At 39.4% G+C, this 16277-nt stretch overlaps 1 protein-coding gene across 1 annotated transcript; it reads right to left on the minus strand.

Annotated features, from left to right (window-relative positions):
• Positions 1-2850: 2850 nt before the first annotated feature.
• LOC145989238 (uncharacterized) lies at positions 2851-9638 on the minus strand. Its single transcript, XM_083124550.1, has 3 exons — positions 9515-9638; positions 7723-7826; positions 2851-3383 (listed from the first exon to the last, which is right to left on the minus strand). The coding sequence occupies exons 1-3, from the start codon at positions 9543-9545 to the stop codon at positions 2967-2969; spliced, it is 552 nt and encodes a 183-aa protein (XP_082980676.1). The 5' UTR covers positions 9546-9638; the 3' UTR covers positions 2851-2966.
• Between the last annotated feature and the right edge of the window lie 6639 nt (positions 9639-16277).

A 16277-nucleotide genomic window follows, 5' to 3' on the forward strand; every position in this document is an offset into this window, starting at 1 on the left:
ATGTGGATGTCGACATGCTGACCCGAACGTGTCAAAAAAATCTATTATCGTTTTGACATTCTCTGTGCGACAAAGGAGCACACATAGAAGTGTACTGATACAGGACATAAAAGTTATATATCATAAAAGTTTATATATCATTGCCACCAGTTAATTTGTATCTTCATATGTTTCTGATTTATTAATAATTAAAATGTGTCAGACACTTTGTGTACTAACTAACTAACTAACTCTCTAGCCTTCTTAAACCCGAATGTTCATGGATGCATCAACACAGGCCTTCCATCTGTCCTTATCTTGAGCAAGATCTATATACTCTTTTCCATCCCTACCGATTTCCTTTAGGTTCATCTCAACATTGTCCCTCCATCTTCGTCTTGGTCTCTCTATAGGTCTCTTACCATCAGGTTTCCAAACAAGAATCCTGTAAACTCCTCTTTCCTCTCCCATTCGTGCCACATGGCCTGCCCACCTAAGTCTTCTTGATTTAATTATTCTAATAATATCTGAACATGAATACAAATTATGTAGTTCTAAATTATGTAACCTTCTCCACTCACCTGTCTCTCATCCCTTTTAGGTCCAAAGATTTTCCTAAGGATCTTATTTTCAAATACTCTCAATTTATGTTCCTCTTTCAATGTAAGGGACCAAGTTTCACATCCATATAATACTACAGGCAAAATTACGGTTTTGTATATTTTAACTTTTAGTTTCTTAGATATTAAACGAGAAGACAAAAGTTTGTGAATAGAGAAGTAAACATATAAACATATATTTAGTTTTCTCTTTGTTAACTTCCAAACCTATCTCTTTAGCAGTTTTGAAAAATATTTTAGCATTATTCTTAATTGTATTTATATCGTCCCCTAATAAGTCTACATCACCTGCATATGCTAACAACTGAGTCACACCATTTAATTTTATTCCTTCTTTAGTTTCTTTTACCTTCCTAACAGCATATTCTAAGGCAAAATTAAAGAGCAATGGAGATAATGCATCTCCTTGTTTTAACCCATCATGAATTGTAAATTTGTCAGACACATTAATACACACACGAATTTTTGTGTACACCCTGTATATTGTTAAGTGTAGAACTGGTAAACCCCATTTTGTTTGTTTTCAGCCCTGAACTAAAATCACGTACAACTTAAAATTATGCAACCCATTTTGCAATGTTGTTCAAGGCGGTTACAGTAATCTAATCATGTCATAATTCTCAGTGGACGTTAGTCTATTATTATCAGATGAAGTACAATAACAGAACCAGCAATCTGGCCTTGGATTGTTATGGAAATACCATTACTTAAAAAAATACCCGCAATTTTCCGTAAGAGTCTCAGCAACAGACGATACAGAATACTATCATGTGAAGGGAATTCCAAGTCACAACAAGTGAAGTACACTCACCTTACTTAATACTCCGCCAGTTTGTTTCTTTATACAGCATATTTGCAGAAGATACAATTTAACCTACGAGTGTATCAATATACGCTGTATAAAATACACTATTACTAACTTCGTTGACTGCAAACTACACCCAGCTGAGAGCTCGTTTGTAAAGACCCCAATATTGATCGTTCTGAGCGGAATGACGTATTTGCTGCACATATGAGTTGTTTGTAGATGTGTGCAAGAATAAACGTTCATATATTACAGAGTTGGTGGACTGGGTGCGCAGGGTAAGCAACTAGGGACGTCAGATCGGGATATGACTTGCAGAAACTTCGAACTTCACACTGCGACTTGGAAGTTGGTTGTTTTGAACGGGTTGATTACAATTTTCCACCTGGAAGGGTGTGAATTAGTTTTTAGAGGTGTAAGGGTAGATTAAAGCCCCTATCACACGGAACTGGATTTCTAGTAGGAATGCCCTAGTTGGCGCTGAACTAACTTTCTAGGTAGAAATCATGGCCGCCTGGCTGACTGCTTGACTGGTTTGGAGGAATAGGACATGTTCTAATTGCTGCTTGCTTTCCTGGACTGGATTCTGTGGAACAGCCAATCAGAGCAAAGTTTCGCCATGTGAAGATAATCTGTGAGTGTGCAAAAGAGCGCTTTTGTCTGTGGTTTCCGAGTATTACTCCAGCAATGTATAACGTATAAAGCATGAAAGGCGCGTTGAGTTTACAATTGAAACAACTAAAATATTCTTTCATACGTGTACAGTAAACGTTGTAAAGTATGTATTTAAGCTGCGCCATTGTTTTGTACCTAATAACGTTTTAACGTTCTAATAAACGTTTTTCTTCTCGGTTCAATTGTTATCAATTGTTAAAAATGTGAAGTGATACATTGTTTACTTCTCACGCGGCCGCCATTACAACTTCCCTCGTATGGGAACAAAAGTCTATCGATAAGTACGCTGTAAGTATCGTGTGAGGCGAAAACTAGCAAATTGATAGCAAATCCAGCGCCAACTAGGGCATACCTACTGGAGATCCAGTTCCGTGTGATGCGGGCTCTAGCGTCGAGATGGCTACTAAATTGGACTTTTTGAAAACTTTTAGAGGGTGTTCTAAACAATGTTGTGCTTGTTAGAGGGGTGTTGATGGTCTGTTGATAAATATCGATTGAATCTGTATCAAGTGCCTATCGAGTGGTTACGCACCTATTCTTAGGCACCCATAAACGGGGATGGACGATATCGGAGATTTGATATCGTGAAAATATCGTCACAGACGATACGATATTTTTTTCGTATCGTGATATCGGCGATGAATCGTCTCCACGATATATATCGCCAAATATCGTGACGATATATCGCTGACACGATATATATATCGCCAAAATATCGTAGCGATATATCCCCGAACACTAATTAACACTCGAAGTGCATTACTTCCTTGAACATTTATTCGATGTAACACAATTACACTTCCACGCAACAGATAAACACTCCACACATGTACACATTTAATAGTACAAAATAGTAAAGTTACAAAATCCAAGTCTTATGAACGACGTCACTTCCCCTTCCTCTTGATCGGTTCGAGAGGGGCGTATCTGTTGGCGATGTGCAGGGGCTTGTGCCTCCTCGAGTAGGCGTCCAGTTCGGAGTCCTCGGGGATGACCCACTCCTTCAGGACGTCCATCTCGTCCACCCTGTGGGAGGGGACGCGCGGGGGCGCCAGCGACGCGACGGAGACGGCGCTTCCGTTCCTCTCCAGAAGGATGTCGCTGGGACGTCGCGAGGGTAGGTCGTCCGGGCAGTGGCTGATGCGGATGGCCGGCTGCGATTGGTCCATGCTCTCTTCGAGGACTTCCTCCACGGTCTCCGTGCTGTAGCGACGCCATGCGGGACGATCGAGGGATGCGCCCAGCATCTGGGGCGGCGGGCTGCCGATCATCCGAGAGGGGATCACGTGTCCCTTGAAGTCACCCTGCAACGAAACCATATTGTTAGTACCTCCTGACCAATGACACAGTAAGTCCAATATTGTGGTGCGGTACGCACACAGCTTGCAAGAAACACCAAAATTACATGCTATAGTGTGCCGGCTGAACTACATAGCTACTATATCTGTCCACCAATCGCCTTCGTGGGTGTGTGCCTTGATGAGTGTCAACAACCTCAGTTGGAGGGCAGGAGCGTATATTCTAGGCTATCTGCGAAGCCTGAAGTCTAGAGAATAAAATACAGGATAATAATCGATCAGAAATTGTAAATAATATTATTCATATCAGTGAGATGATGATGCTGATTCTGGAGTTGGCAATCTGATTTCTTATGAGTTGGCAACCTGATTTCCTATGAGTTGGCAACCTGATTTCCTATGAGTTGGCAACCTGATTTCCTATGAGTGGCCAACCTGATTTCTTATGAGTTGGCAACCTGATTTCTTATGATTTGCCAACCTGATTTCCTATGAGTTGGCAACCTGATTTCCTATGAGTTGGCTACCTGATTTCTTATGAGTTGGCAACCTGATTTCTTAGGAGTTGGTAAATTTATTTCTATTCATAGCCTAGGACCACGTGACATAGTGAGATAGCCCAGATCTTGGACTCAGTATACGACACTGTTGTAGGGGTAACATCTCAACAACGTTGCCAAGCGTGCGTCTGTTTTGCCAGTTTGTATTGGCTTGTTTGTATTGGATGTTTTGTGTATTTTTCCGTACTTTGTGTACAACTTTTATCCAGTAACGGCGCTGATCAACTCTCTCTTCCCCCCTTTTTACAGTACGTTTGGCAACATGCGGTGTGTCCGACGCTCATTTGTTTCATCTTACCAGCAACGTTCGCTGCCTTACACCGTCAATGCTGTGTGCACGGTGTTTACAATTGAAAAAGCTAAAATATTCTTCCATACGTGTACAGTAAACGCTGTAATGTATGTATTTAAGCAGCGCCATTCTTCTCTACCTAAAAGCATTTAATACGAAGCGATATTCCTCTCGGTTGAATAGTTATGGTAGTTTAAAAGTGTGAAGTGATGCGTTGTTTACATCTCACGCGACCGCCATTACACTTGCACTCGTGACCATGAGGTCGCTTCTGATTGGTTATGCTACGGAAATAGAGCCGGTTTTATCCTTGAGAAATGCCATGGCATACATGTTAAGGAAAATGCTTTCGTCTAAGGCGGGCCAAAGTCTTCATCTGTACGCGTATATTACATTGACTTGTATGTACGTGAACAATGTGAACTGCAGTTCAGGGGCACCAACTTTTTAAGAACCTTGGGTGGGTTCACTTAGGTTATACGTCGACACAAAAATCTCATAAATCTCTCCTTCCATGTATCATGATATTAATGTACAGTCACCGGCAAAACAAATGGGGCATCTAGATCCTTCCCCGCAAGGCGTTGTGTATGTTCCCTAACTCTACAGGATAATTGGATTTTAGTAGCAAGTTTTCAATGGCAACCGCCGCCGTAGACTTATGCAAAACACACAACACTTTGCAGCCAAGCGAGTATTTTTGGATCCCGTCCCATTTTTAACTCTTTTTGTCAGTTTATACCTATTGGAACTCTCTGATACTGAGAACGCACATTCGGATAGTATTTTCTGACAATAAATATCGTTTCGTAGCCTTAGCTATGTAGTACAAAAATAGATGTCGTTGCCTACAGGAAACAATATATAACTTCCTTTCAAATATTTTCAATTGCCTAATACCTACTACTTATTTTAGGACACTTCATTAATCGCAAGAGGTTCATACTTAGTTAGAGCGATTAGAAACTATTCCCTGCCTCATGGGAAACAACTTTAACATGTGTTATCTCAAGGGAAGTGTTTTCACCGAAGATCATACAATAATTCTCGACGAACTGTTTCCTTATAAAATGTTTTGTTTACTGTCTTCGTAGCAAAACAAGCTATTTTTGAAATTCAGATTCGTCCAAAATCTAGACTGGAACAAAACTCAAAACTATCAACCCTAATTCTAAATACTGAAAGTGGTAGAAATAACTTATTTTGATCAACTTTAGTATCTAGAACAAGGGTTGATAGCGTTTTGATCTACCAGTCTAGATATTCGGAAACAATTTGGATTTCAAAAACATCGTGTTTCTCTGTGAATAGCCGAGAAGGCAGTACACGAAACATTTTACAAGAAAACTGTGACCAGTAGCTGTGGAATCGGCTACCCACAGTGTTTCGCACCGTACCGTGAAAGTAAATATACGGTGTTGAAACATTGATTATACTCTGTCCAGGCAGTGGTGTGCCCAGGATTTTGAAAGGGAGGGGTTTCGTACACTTTTCTCTGGTAGTCAGCCATCATTTTGCCATCTTTTCCTATCTTTGACGTTCTTTTTTTTAGGAATACTGGGCCAAAGGAGAGGGTTATGACCCCCACCAACCCCCCTTGGGCACGCCACTGTGTCTAGGTATCTCTGGAGCATGCGAACGAAAACAAATCTTAGCGCAAGTAGTGACTCAGGGCATAGAGTATTCGCGATTAAAATTACCACCTGAGCGCTAGTGTCGCTTCCAATATGGCCGCTCTAAGTAGGATACATCTTTGTTTACATTCAGCAGTAGTACAAAAGAGCAGCGTGTTGTCATGACTGGTATGGTAGAAAACGTTTAAATTACGCATTATTTTTAAATATTGCGAATGCGATGTGAATTCCATGTACTCTAACAAACGTGAAGCTGTACTCGTACTGAGAACGAAGCATTTAATTATGATAGGCAAAAATAACACGGAAAATGCAGACGAAACTATGTATACGCACTGGTTGTCCAAAGCAGTGCTGTATCATCTGCACGTCATGTAAATGGGGTTCTCGGAAATTATTTGAAAATAAAGGTTTAATAATAATATTCACGATTTCATGACCAGGTTATATTCACTGAAAAAGGACATCGTACTGAATGAAACAGTAACATTAGCATGTCCAGTCCACTTTTTTGCTGGTTACATTTGACATTAATTCATTCTCAAACTATTTTCATCTTCCCTCTTAATCGACTTGCACCTGTTCCAAATTTCACACATACGTAACACCGGTAATACATGGACGCATTGGGTAAGACGCTTCATGATTTTTCGAAAAAAAAGCTTTATTTATAAAGTACAATTTAAAACTTTACTTTCATGGAAATATATATTTATCTCTCGAAAAATAAAGTAAGCAGACTCGTGCATTCTTCGTAATTTCCTTGCCGAATTACAGTGTTATATCCCCCATACCAATCTTCTGTCAATTACGTTTTCCCTGATTTAACAAATTTCATTTTGTTGATTCCACGGGGTGGAAAGACATGAAAACTTTTAATTTGTTCTGACCCATAGAACTATTTAGAGCAAAAAAAAAAAAAACTGAACAGTAGACCTTACTCTCTCGCATATTCACCATGCTTTAAACGACTTCAACACAACGTATCCTACTTACAGTACTTCCTGAAAATCCCGGCAGATGGCATATCGGTTAATTTTAATCGCGAATAGAGACTAGGTAGGTCCCAGAGCTGTTTTTATATGGTGATATTGTCGAGCAATTACCACCTGAGATCATTGGAATCGAAATGAGTGTATTTTAATCGTATTTTTTTGGTCATATCCTTTCTTACATTATTCTTAATTTTCTTCATCATGAACGAACAAACAGCAATATATTACTCAGCATTCGAACCCGATACCCCCTGGCGCCAAGACGATGAACACTACGCCACGGAGGTTGAAACTGGTCCCTTAGTCGTAGAGGATAAAATATATGGCTGCAGAAGTGTAATAATTTTTTAAAAGTTATATTTCCAATAGTTATTTTGAATCTTGAACTCTTTAATTCCTTCGAAGGGGTGGGGGCACCTTCTTGAAAGTATTGTATAAAGGATGCGGTGGTGGGAAAATACGTTGGGGTATTTCGTCGTCAAAATCAGTTGGCTGCAAAATTGTCATTACCTTGAAGTGCGAATTTGAGTATGAACAGATCGAGGCGACTCAATGCTTGCTGGTGAGAAAGTGACAGTCTGAGTGACGCGCAAGGGACATGTGCAGCGTGACGTGCCTCTCCGGTACGAAAGGTTTGCATATATTTATGAAGGTTCGTTTCCAAGTGGCGCGTGTCGTTTGTAGCTTGTCGCCTGTGACGTGTCGCTTCGGTCTGAAAGTTTCCTCACAGTTTGAACCAACATTTCTGAATTCCCTGTGTGTGTATGCGTACTGTATGTTATTTTTCCCCTTCCCCCAACACGCACACACACACACACACACACAAAGGAATATTTGAAATGGGCGTCGACGCTGGTTACTCACCAAGTTCCTCTTCTCCAGTGGGGGCAGCGTGTGGGGCTTCTTCCTCTGGAGCAACGAGGGGTCGTTGATGCTTTGGGCAGAGGTTGGAGGTTTGTTCCGCATGGCTGGAAAGAAGGAAGAGATTGCCTTAACTGTGCAGATTCATGTCTATACCCTGTGAAGATTTCATGGTATTCTACAGCGTAAAATACTCTCTCTATCTATATATCTACACACATGTATACACAGAGACACAATGTAATGGGAAAATAATTATGAATCCACTTTACGTCATTTTGAGAATGGCAGAATACAGTAGTCGACGGTGCAAAACGAGTCTTCTGTTCTTGGTCTCTTTTGACAAAGTCATTTTAAATATTTTATGAAGCCAATAACCCAGTTGGGATCAGTGGCGTGGCCAGGATTTTCGAAAGGGGTATGGTTACGTGTACTTTTTGTAGTCGGTCCTCATTTCTTCCCCAGGGGAAATGCCAGATTGCAAGTCCTCACTTCCACGCAGAACGCCCTGGACTGCTTTTTACAGACTAACTAGCCTTCTGGATCAATGGTCAATATAATCCTATGTGGTACTTGTGTTGTATTCTGTCCATATGTGTTTGTGATTGTCCCTTCATCAATTTCATATTATCACAATTCATCCTCATCTTTGCAATTAGCCAAAAGTGGCAGAAACGCGAAGTAAGATAAACCAAATGAATGAATCTACCACTCTAGTACTGGCAAAAAGTCAGAAATTGAAGACATTCATTGAATTAAATGAAAGAGACCGCTCTTCGGTTTAACAATTCTTGAAGCACATGACAATTCTGAATTGCACTCAAAAATTGCTACCGGATCTATTAAGCAGCTGTGTCTAATTTAATAAGTAATAAACATTTGGAAATAACATAATAAAGACCACTCTTCCAACGGCGCCCGCTAGATTTTTCCTCAGTAACATTTCATATCTTGCCCTTCACACACAGAACTTGTGTTTCATTAATTAGTAAAACGTTATTGGAATAATGGGTTTTATTCCAGATGTGCAAAAACAATCACTTAGGGGAGGAGGGAACAGTGTGTAGATTTCAAGATTTTAACCGCGTCCGTAAATTTCGAAAATTTCCCGTCCCGAAACTGGTTCAGAAATTGAGTATTTTTAAAAAAACATTCAAATGCTGACTAATGCAAAAGTTATTGTATAAAGAATATACACTAAAAACGTAACGTTTCCACCCTCTAGCACGGTCTTCTTCAGACAAAAATTAACAATATATTCTTATTTTTTTCAGTCCCGAACGACCGGATTATAAAAATGCTCCTTCCCAATCATGTCCCGACCAAAACTTCTCGTCCTATAACATCCTTAGTTACGGCTGTCAATATGATTCTAATGCTTGTGGTGAAAATTTTCTTTCCTTATTTTGTTCGACATGGCAGTAATTGCTATAACTTACAATGTTATGTTGTCTGTTCTCTTCTAAGTTGGGAGTCCCATGATCTTCGCTTCCTCAGTCCAAAAAACGGAGCCACGAATTTTCCAGCGTGTTTCCTCGCGTGTGGAGAAGGTTTATAAAAACTTTTATATATATATATATATATATATATATATATATATATATATATATATATATATATGTGTGTGTGTGTGTGTGTGTGTGTGTGTGTGTGTGTGTGTGTGTGTGTGTGTGTGTGTGTTTGCAACTCACAGAAAACAGTAATATTTATAAAATATCACCCCCCTTGCGGGCACCCATGCGTTCTTCAATGATTTTCAGTGCACATGTTTCATGCTAAGAATACGTCTTCTTACCTTTCAATATCTTCTTTGGTTTTTCCCTCATTGTTCGGGAGATACGCCTCGATTGTAAATTGGTTCGGTATACACTAGTATAACGCAAACCTTCGTCCGTGCGAACACAGCACACACACACACATCCGACTGGAGGAAGAGGATGGCTTTTTATGACGTGCGGTTGGAAATAAGCCTGAATCGATCCTTTGGAGACAACAAACGCAATTACTATTAATCACCTACGACCACGACAAGAGCAAATTACCTTCCGACGGGGGAGGAGGTGAAGGGGGGACAAGGGGAGAAGCAAACTTTCTCCACACGCGATGAAACACGCTGGTAAATTCGTGGCTCCGTTTTTAGGATTGAGGAAGCGAAGCTACTGTCATGGGACTCCCAACTTAGAAGAGAACAGCGTGCCAGTGTACACCGCACGAACAGATGTTAGCGGTACACGTCAAACTGAAGTCGTTTCAGAGACATCTCAGTGACATCTTCGTGCAGGGACACGTAGGTATTCCCAATAGATTGAGCAAAGTGAACCTGCCCGACAGCAGTAGCTCTGATTCTGAAATATCCTATTCTAGGAAGCACAGAATCACTTCTCTATTTTTAACTTGACAAAATGCTCCCCTTTATCTCTCTCTCTCTCTCTCTCTCTCTCTCTCTCTCTCTCTTTTTCTCTTTTGTGGTTAACTTGCACAGGGCTGCAGCCTTGCAGACTATTTTTTTCAATAACAGGTGTAATTTTCTGCAGGAGATATTGAACTGTGTATACCCTGTCCCAGCTATCTCTGGAGCGAACGAGTCTCTGCGCCAATGAACACGTGAGAAGGAACGGGATTGCGTGGAGGGGGCAAAAGCGACTGCCAGCGACTTACGAGCCTTCGAGCAGCGTGTACTGCTTCGCTCTGCCCACTCGACCCCCCCCCCTTTCCTTATCTGACGCTATGCACAGCCTTGTTCCACAGATATATGGGATAGGGTATAGTACTGCATTTTTTTATGAACACAACACACTGTTTCTATCTTTCTCTCACTTCATCTCTGTCTATCCACATTTATATCATTATTTCTCTCTCTCTTCTTAGCTTTCACTCAATTTTTCTCCATCTCTCCCCCCCCCCCTCTCTTTCTCTCTCTGTATCCTGATACAGACATGGACGTCCGCAGGATTTTTTCCAGGGGGGGCAAACAAGGCACATTTTCCCTAAAAATAGTGTTGTTCCCTAAAAAGCATTGCTCAAATTTGAATTTATGGTGTTCATGCAATAATTAACACATATTTTTGTGGCTAAAATGAAATTATATGTGTGAATTATATTTATTATTTTGGTTGACTTTCATTTTTCAGGGGGTGCCACGGCCCCCTTGCCCCCCCTTCCGGACGCCCATGGAGACAGGCAATGCAACAGAATAATACAAAGTTAATTGCACAAAACATTTACCCCAGAAACACCCTCAAATTTATCTCAACACGCCTCAAAATATTGCAAAATCACAAGAATCGTAAATAATGGAGTTCTTTACACTTCTAGAACCTGAAATTTTCTTTACATCTCTAAAAATGATACAAAATAACATGTTGCGGCTGACGATATCGTTTTGTCTATTATGGGTCCGGAGTTCGCTCCTCAGTGAAGGCAGGATGACATTCTTTGAATGTCCAATTTTTTTTCGAACAACTAATCATACTCTTTTCTTTTATCAGAATTATTTACTCCACTTGTCTAGCTTCTATACGGATATGCATGAAAGTGTAGACTAGAAATGTAAAAAGTGTTCACAATGAAACAGTTCAAAGATAAAAGTGATTTGCTTATATAATTCATTTCAATCTGTGTTACTGGTGAATGAGACAATCTACCTATGCAATCTACCGAACCCGGAAGTACTACAATAACAGAAACGCTGAACAAAGTCAACAGGATATAAAGTTGATATAAAAGAAGAAGAAGAAGGATGCGTAGTAGGGTCGGTCCTGATTAACCTGTCTGACCATAAAATGGACCTAAAGCAAACTTTAACAACATTGAAAAACGTGATATATATGAATACTGAAATTAATATTCACACAGATCGTCCCAAACTTCAAGAAATTCCTCATTCACAATATAGTTTCGTTTTCTGGGAGAAGTACAGAACTGCGTAAAAAACATCTTCGTTATATAACCCTTGTTTCTTTCTTCTTCACCCTGTCCTTCGTAGCTATTCTGAGCACTTCTTTCCCCTGAAAACATGGTGCATGACAAGAGAAAGCAGCCTCACGTGTTGCCAATTACCGCATTAAATTCACACGAATCGAGCAACCAAGATTAATGGCTGAGACAGAAGTCGAAAATTGATTCTCCTTAATAATTAAATCCAGGAGAAAGAGATGAAACACTGCACGTGCGAGCGTTCCCTTCGCCATCTGATGATAATATTGTTGTAGGAAATTTATTTTTTGCTGATTTTCCTTTGTTTTCTTGGATGCATGTCTGATGTTATCGATTGCTAGAGTTAAAAACTGCTGAGCAAACATTTTGCTTGTAAACTGTTTTGATGCAATTTCGTGGTCACGAAATGGCGAAAGGATTAACATGAAGTAAACGATTTCAACTTTCTTGTGCATCAGTTATCTTCAGCACGAAAATACGTAACAAAATAGGCGAATTCAACAAAGTATGACTTGTGATTCAAAACTCGCAAGCTTCGTTGGTAAAGTTGGTTAGTTGTTTCTGATTGCTTTATGGTATTTCGTTATCACAGTGATGTGTCCAGAAATTTCTTGAATGGAATGTAACTATGTCCTACACTTTGCCATCTTTTCCTGAAGTCGAGTTTTTTTTCTTTCTGGGAAATCTGTGCCAATAATTGAGGGGTGAGAGCTGGAACGCCCGCAAGGAGACTTAAGGGGGGTCACTGGGGAGTGTTCCCCACCTTCTGGCGTCATCACTACAGGATCTTATCTGGAATGAGGAAAATATGGACTACTTTATTCTTCACTTGTTCCTATTTTCTCGTTTTCTATTCTTGTTCATTCTATTTGACTTTCGATTTTAATTTCTCAAGTCTTAGTATGTCTTTGTTCTCGCTTCCTGTGAACTTCAGCAACTTAAACTTCCCTCATGAACCCCTCATGATAGACACATACTTGCAGACCATATTTTCCTTCATAAAATAACCAATGGGAACATAAGAAGTGATCGCCTTCTTCAAGAAATTCACTTTCGAATACCGTCCCGCACCACAAGGAGCACTCAACTTTTCACATATCAGAAACCAAGATTAAGCCTAATACAGCGTTCTCTCTTCCACAGACTACCCGGCCAATACAACACTCTACCAAACCAAGTTGATATTTTTGAAAACCAGTCACGTTTTAAAAAGCTACTGTGTAACAACATGTAATCCACTTTATCTCATATGTATGTATGCACAAACGTGAAGTATGAAGGAAAAAAATATGTATTTTAGTTTATGTTATTATTATTTATTGTTACTTCCATTGTTATTTTTTGTTATTTCCATTGTTATTCCATTCCAATGTAAAATGGCCAAAACTGTATTTGGAATTCTCTGGTAAATAAATAAATAAATTCCCGCTCATTTTGTTTTTTACTGCTTTGGGCAGACATTAAATAATGTCTTGAAATAACAGCAACTCAAAGGAATTAACTTTTCATTGTAAGTAACTATCTGTTACCTAGATATTTTTCAAAAGTTTGGTTCTCAGGTTTATTATTTGATTTCTTCTGGCGTCATATTTCTCCTCTCTCTTTATATATCTAATTTATCGTAATTCTTTCACCTCTCCTTCTTTCGCTGTCTTTAATTCACCCACTCTCCTCTTTCTATCTTTTTTAAGTTCTCTCTTTCTTCGATCTTTATTTTTCCCTCCTTTCCATTAATTTTCTTTCTTTCCCTGTCTCCTGTTTTCCCAATGCTGTAGAGGTTACGTCGCCTCCTTGTAATCAAGGGATTCCGAGTTCGAGACGCAGTGGAAGTACTTAGTGGTTCCATTTCCACTAAACTCTACGTCCAGTCCTGATTTACCTATCAGTGCACAAAGTGGATTTTAAAAGACTAAAAAAAAACTAAAAAAAAACATGTCAGGCAACAAAAGAGAATTTGCCTGACATGCGTGTGATTTCTTCCATTTTCCACACCCCTTATCCATTTTTCCGCTCGCATGCCGATGTCGAACTTCTGGTTGCCGTCGAACTCCCGAAGTCGAAACAAACAGGGCACGGAAGCTGAACTTCAGAAGGTCATTCAACCGCGAAACGAAACAGGGAGATTATATGTTGTGACGTTGGGGGTTCTTGTGAAATATCAAGATTCCTATCGGCTTTCTTATTTGCTAGAAACCGTCACCACTTATTACATATAATATACACCCTCGGTAGCAATCAATATGTGAAAGGAATGTTTCAGTAGCAACGCTATGTAATGAGTTCATCGCCTTCGTTTGTGGCATTGATCAGAGTTTCTTCATCTGCTAGTGGAGGTATGATAAGTTACGACTTGAAGACAAGAGCGTAACCAAAGGAGGTGTGTGGGGATCGTTAAATTAATAAAAATGTAGAGGTGTCTTTAAAAAATCGAATTTTGGGGGGGCATAATTCACATTTAGGGGAGTTGAGAAGCCCAGAAAAAAGAAAACGAAAGTATTTTCCGCTTATAAATGCAACATTTATATACACCCTTACCTTACCACATGGCGCTACAGCTCCTCATGGGCTTTGGCCTCCTCAACTATGTGCCTCCATCTATTCCTGTCCTCTGCAATCTCCCACCATCTTTTCACCTTCATGTGACGCAAATCTTCCACGACACCATCTAGCCATCTTGTCATTGGTCTTCCTCTTCTTCTTGTTGAATAGATTTTTTCTTGCATCACTTTCCTTTGCATTCTATCCTTTCCCATTCTCTGTACGTGACCCAGCCACCGCATTCTTTGTGATTTAATAAATCTCACAATATCCTCTTTCCCTAGTATATGGTTAATTTCTTTTATATACACGGCGATTCAAAAAGAAGTAGTAAAGCAAGACCGAAAAAGTAATTAATGAAAGCGTGTTGATAACTGTGGTTGTTCGGGAAGATTTTATCTACACCGATGGATTTCTTCTTTTGAGGTTTTGTGGAAGACTATATATATGTTTTCAAACACCGTAAACCTATTATACTGCATTTACTAGTTAGCCTACTCGAAAAACTTTACGAAGTAGGTAAAAACAACTGTTGCAAATGAGTGCAAAACGATGGAATGGGATGCAGGTCTCTACCACTTCCGGAACTGTAGATATTTTAAAAAGTGTTAAAAATTATTTTGTAAACTACAATATATTTTATAAACTTCAACGTTCTTTTGCGAATATTGCTTTTTTATTGGCAGTACAAGGTTAAAAAAAATATATTCCCGAACACAAACACACACAAATATCTAATATGGAGATTGAACTTTGTACCCCACCACCAAATCAAATGAAGTTCCTGGGCCGCTGAGACTGTGAACAGTGGTCTTGTCTGCTAATTATGATGTGTTATTTTACAATGATATTATTGTTGAGGTTCTTTCATTGTGGATGAAAGACGTAAGAGTTATATAACCAAACATTCATGGTGAGAAGTTAGAAGGAATTATCGACAATTCACAAATGTCACCAGCACTATGGGTTCTCCTCTACTAACCCAATTTCATTATTTAATTTTCCAATGTTGTTTTGTTTCTAGAAAGAAGTATTTGAACATTACTATAAATTATTATTTCTCATGTAAAAGAAACCAAATTTTTAATGTTCAAGTTCCAAAGTCTACGTGGTCTCATGTTCGTGGTCTTGTATTTCGAGTTTCGGGCTGACATGGGTGTTTTTTATCATCAATTTCATCATATCATCACTCATCCTCATCGTCACGATTAGTCAAAAGTGGCAGAAAGCGACGCCAAATAACAAAAATCAATCAAATCCATCGAAAGTCTACGGTGGGAGGTAAAGTTATATCTAAGTAACCGGGAGTTGATGGCGTTCATGGTCTGCCACCTAGCGGCCAAACCGTGAGACGCTGTATACGCGATTCTTGGCCAAATGAGCTACGTCAACTATTCTCGAGTTACTAGAAATATCCTCGTGAGCCACAATAACTCACAATTGACGTTTATGTACATACATATGGGTGAGTAGAAGATAAGGCTAGACGTCCCCTTAACTCAGCAATATAAAATGAGGTAATTAGATCATAATGGCTTTGAAGTGGGCACTGAACCACCAACCTAACATATGATGAAGGCTTGAATGTAGAAGTTCTGTCGGTGAGAAGTTCATATTTTAATAACTACGTCATAAAACTTGCGTGACCAAAATCCACACGTTAGGCCCTCAGTGCGTGTATTGGTATTTTGCATGTCTTCGCTTTTATATGTCAGCTCTTGTTCTTTCATTGATTACCTCTGACCTCGTGGTCTACAAATAATTCCTATTTTCTGCCACTTTTTTTTCCTTTTTATTCAGTTACGATTTGGAAATGTGATCTAGTTTTCCTCACTTCTACCTAGTTCGGGCACACTCGCAACACAACCATGCTCTTTCATTGTCACCCAAGAAGAAGCAACAGTTTCAAAGTGTATTGTTTCAGTTGTGACGGAAGAAAGATGTTGCATATAAGTAACTCTACAAGTTAGATATTTTCCCTCATCGTTGGCTCATTACATTCCCATATACTTTATAGTGATTTACTAAATCGATGAATGGTTAATAGGTGGTACCTGAAAAAATACAGTGAACTCTTTATAATT

This window comes from Lepisma saccharinum, chromosome 6 (assembly GCF_977018435.1).
Source record: "Lepisma saccharinum chromosome 6, izLepSacc3.1, whole genome shotgun sequence".
NCBI classification, from domain to species: domain Eukaryota; kingdom Metazoa; phylum Arthropoda; class Insecta; order Zygentoma; family Lepismatidae; genus Lepisma; species Lepisma saccharinum.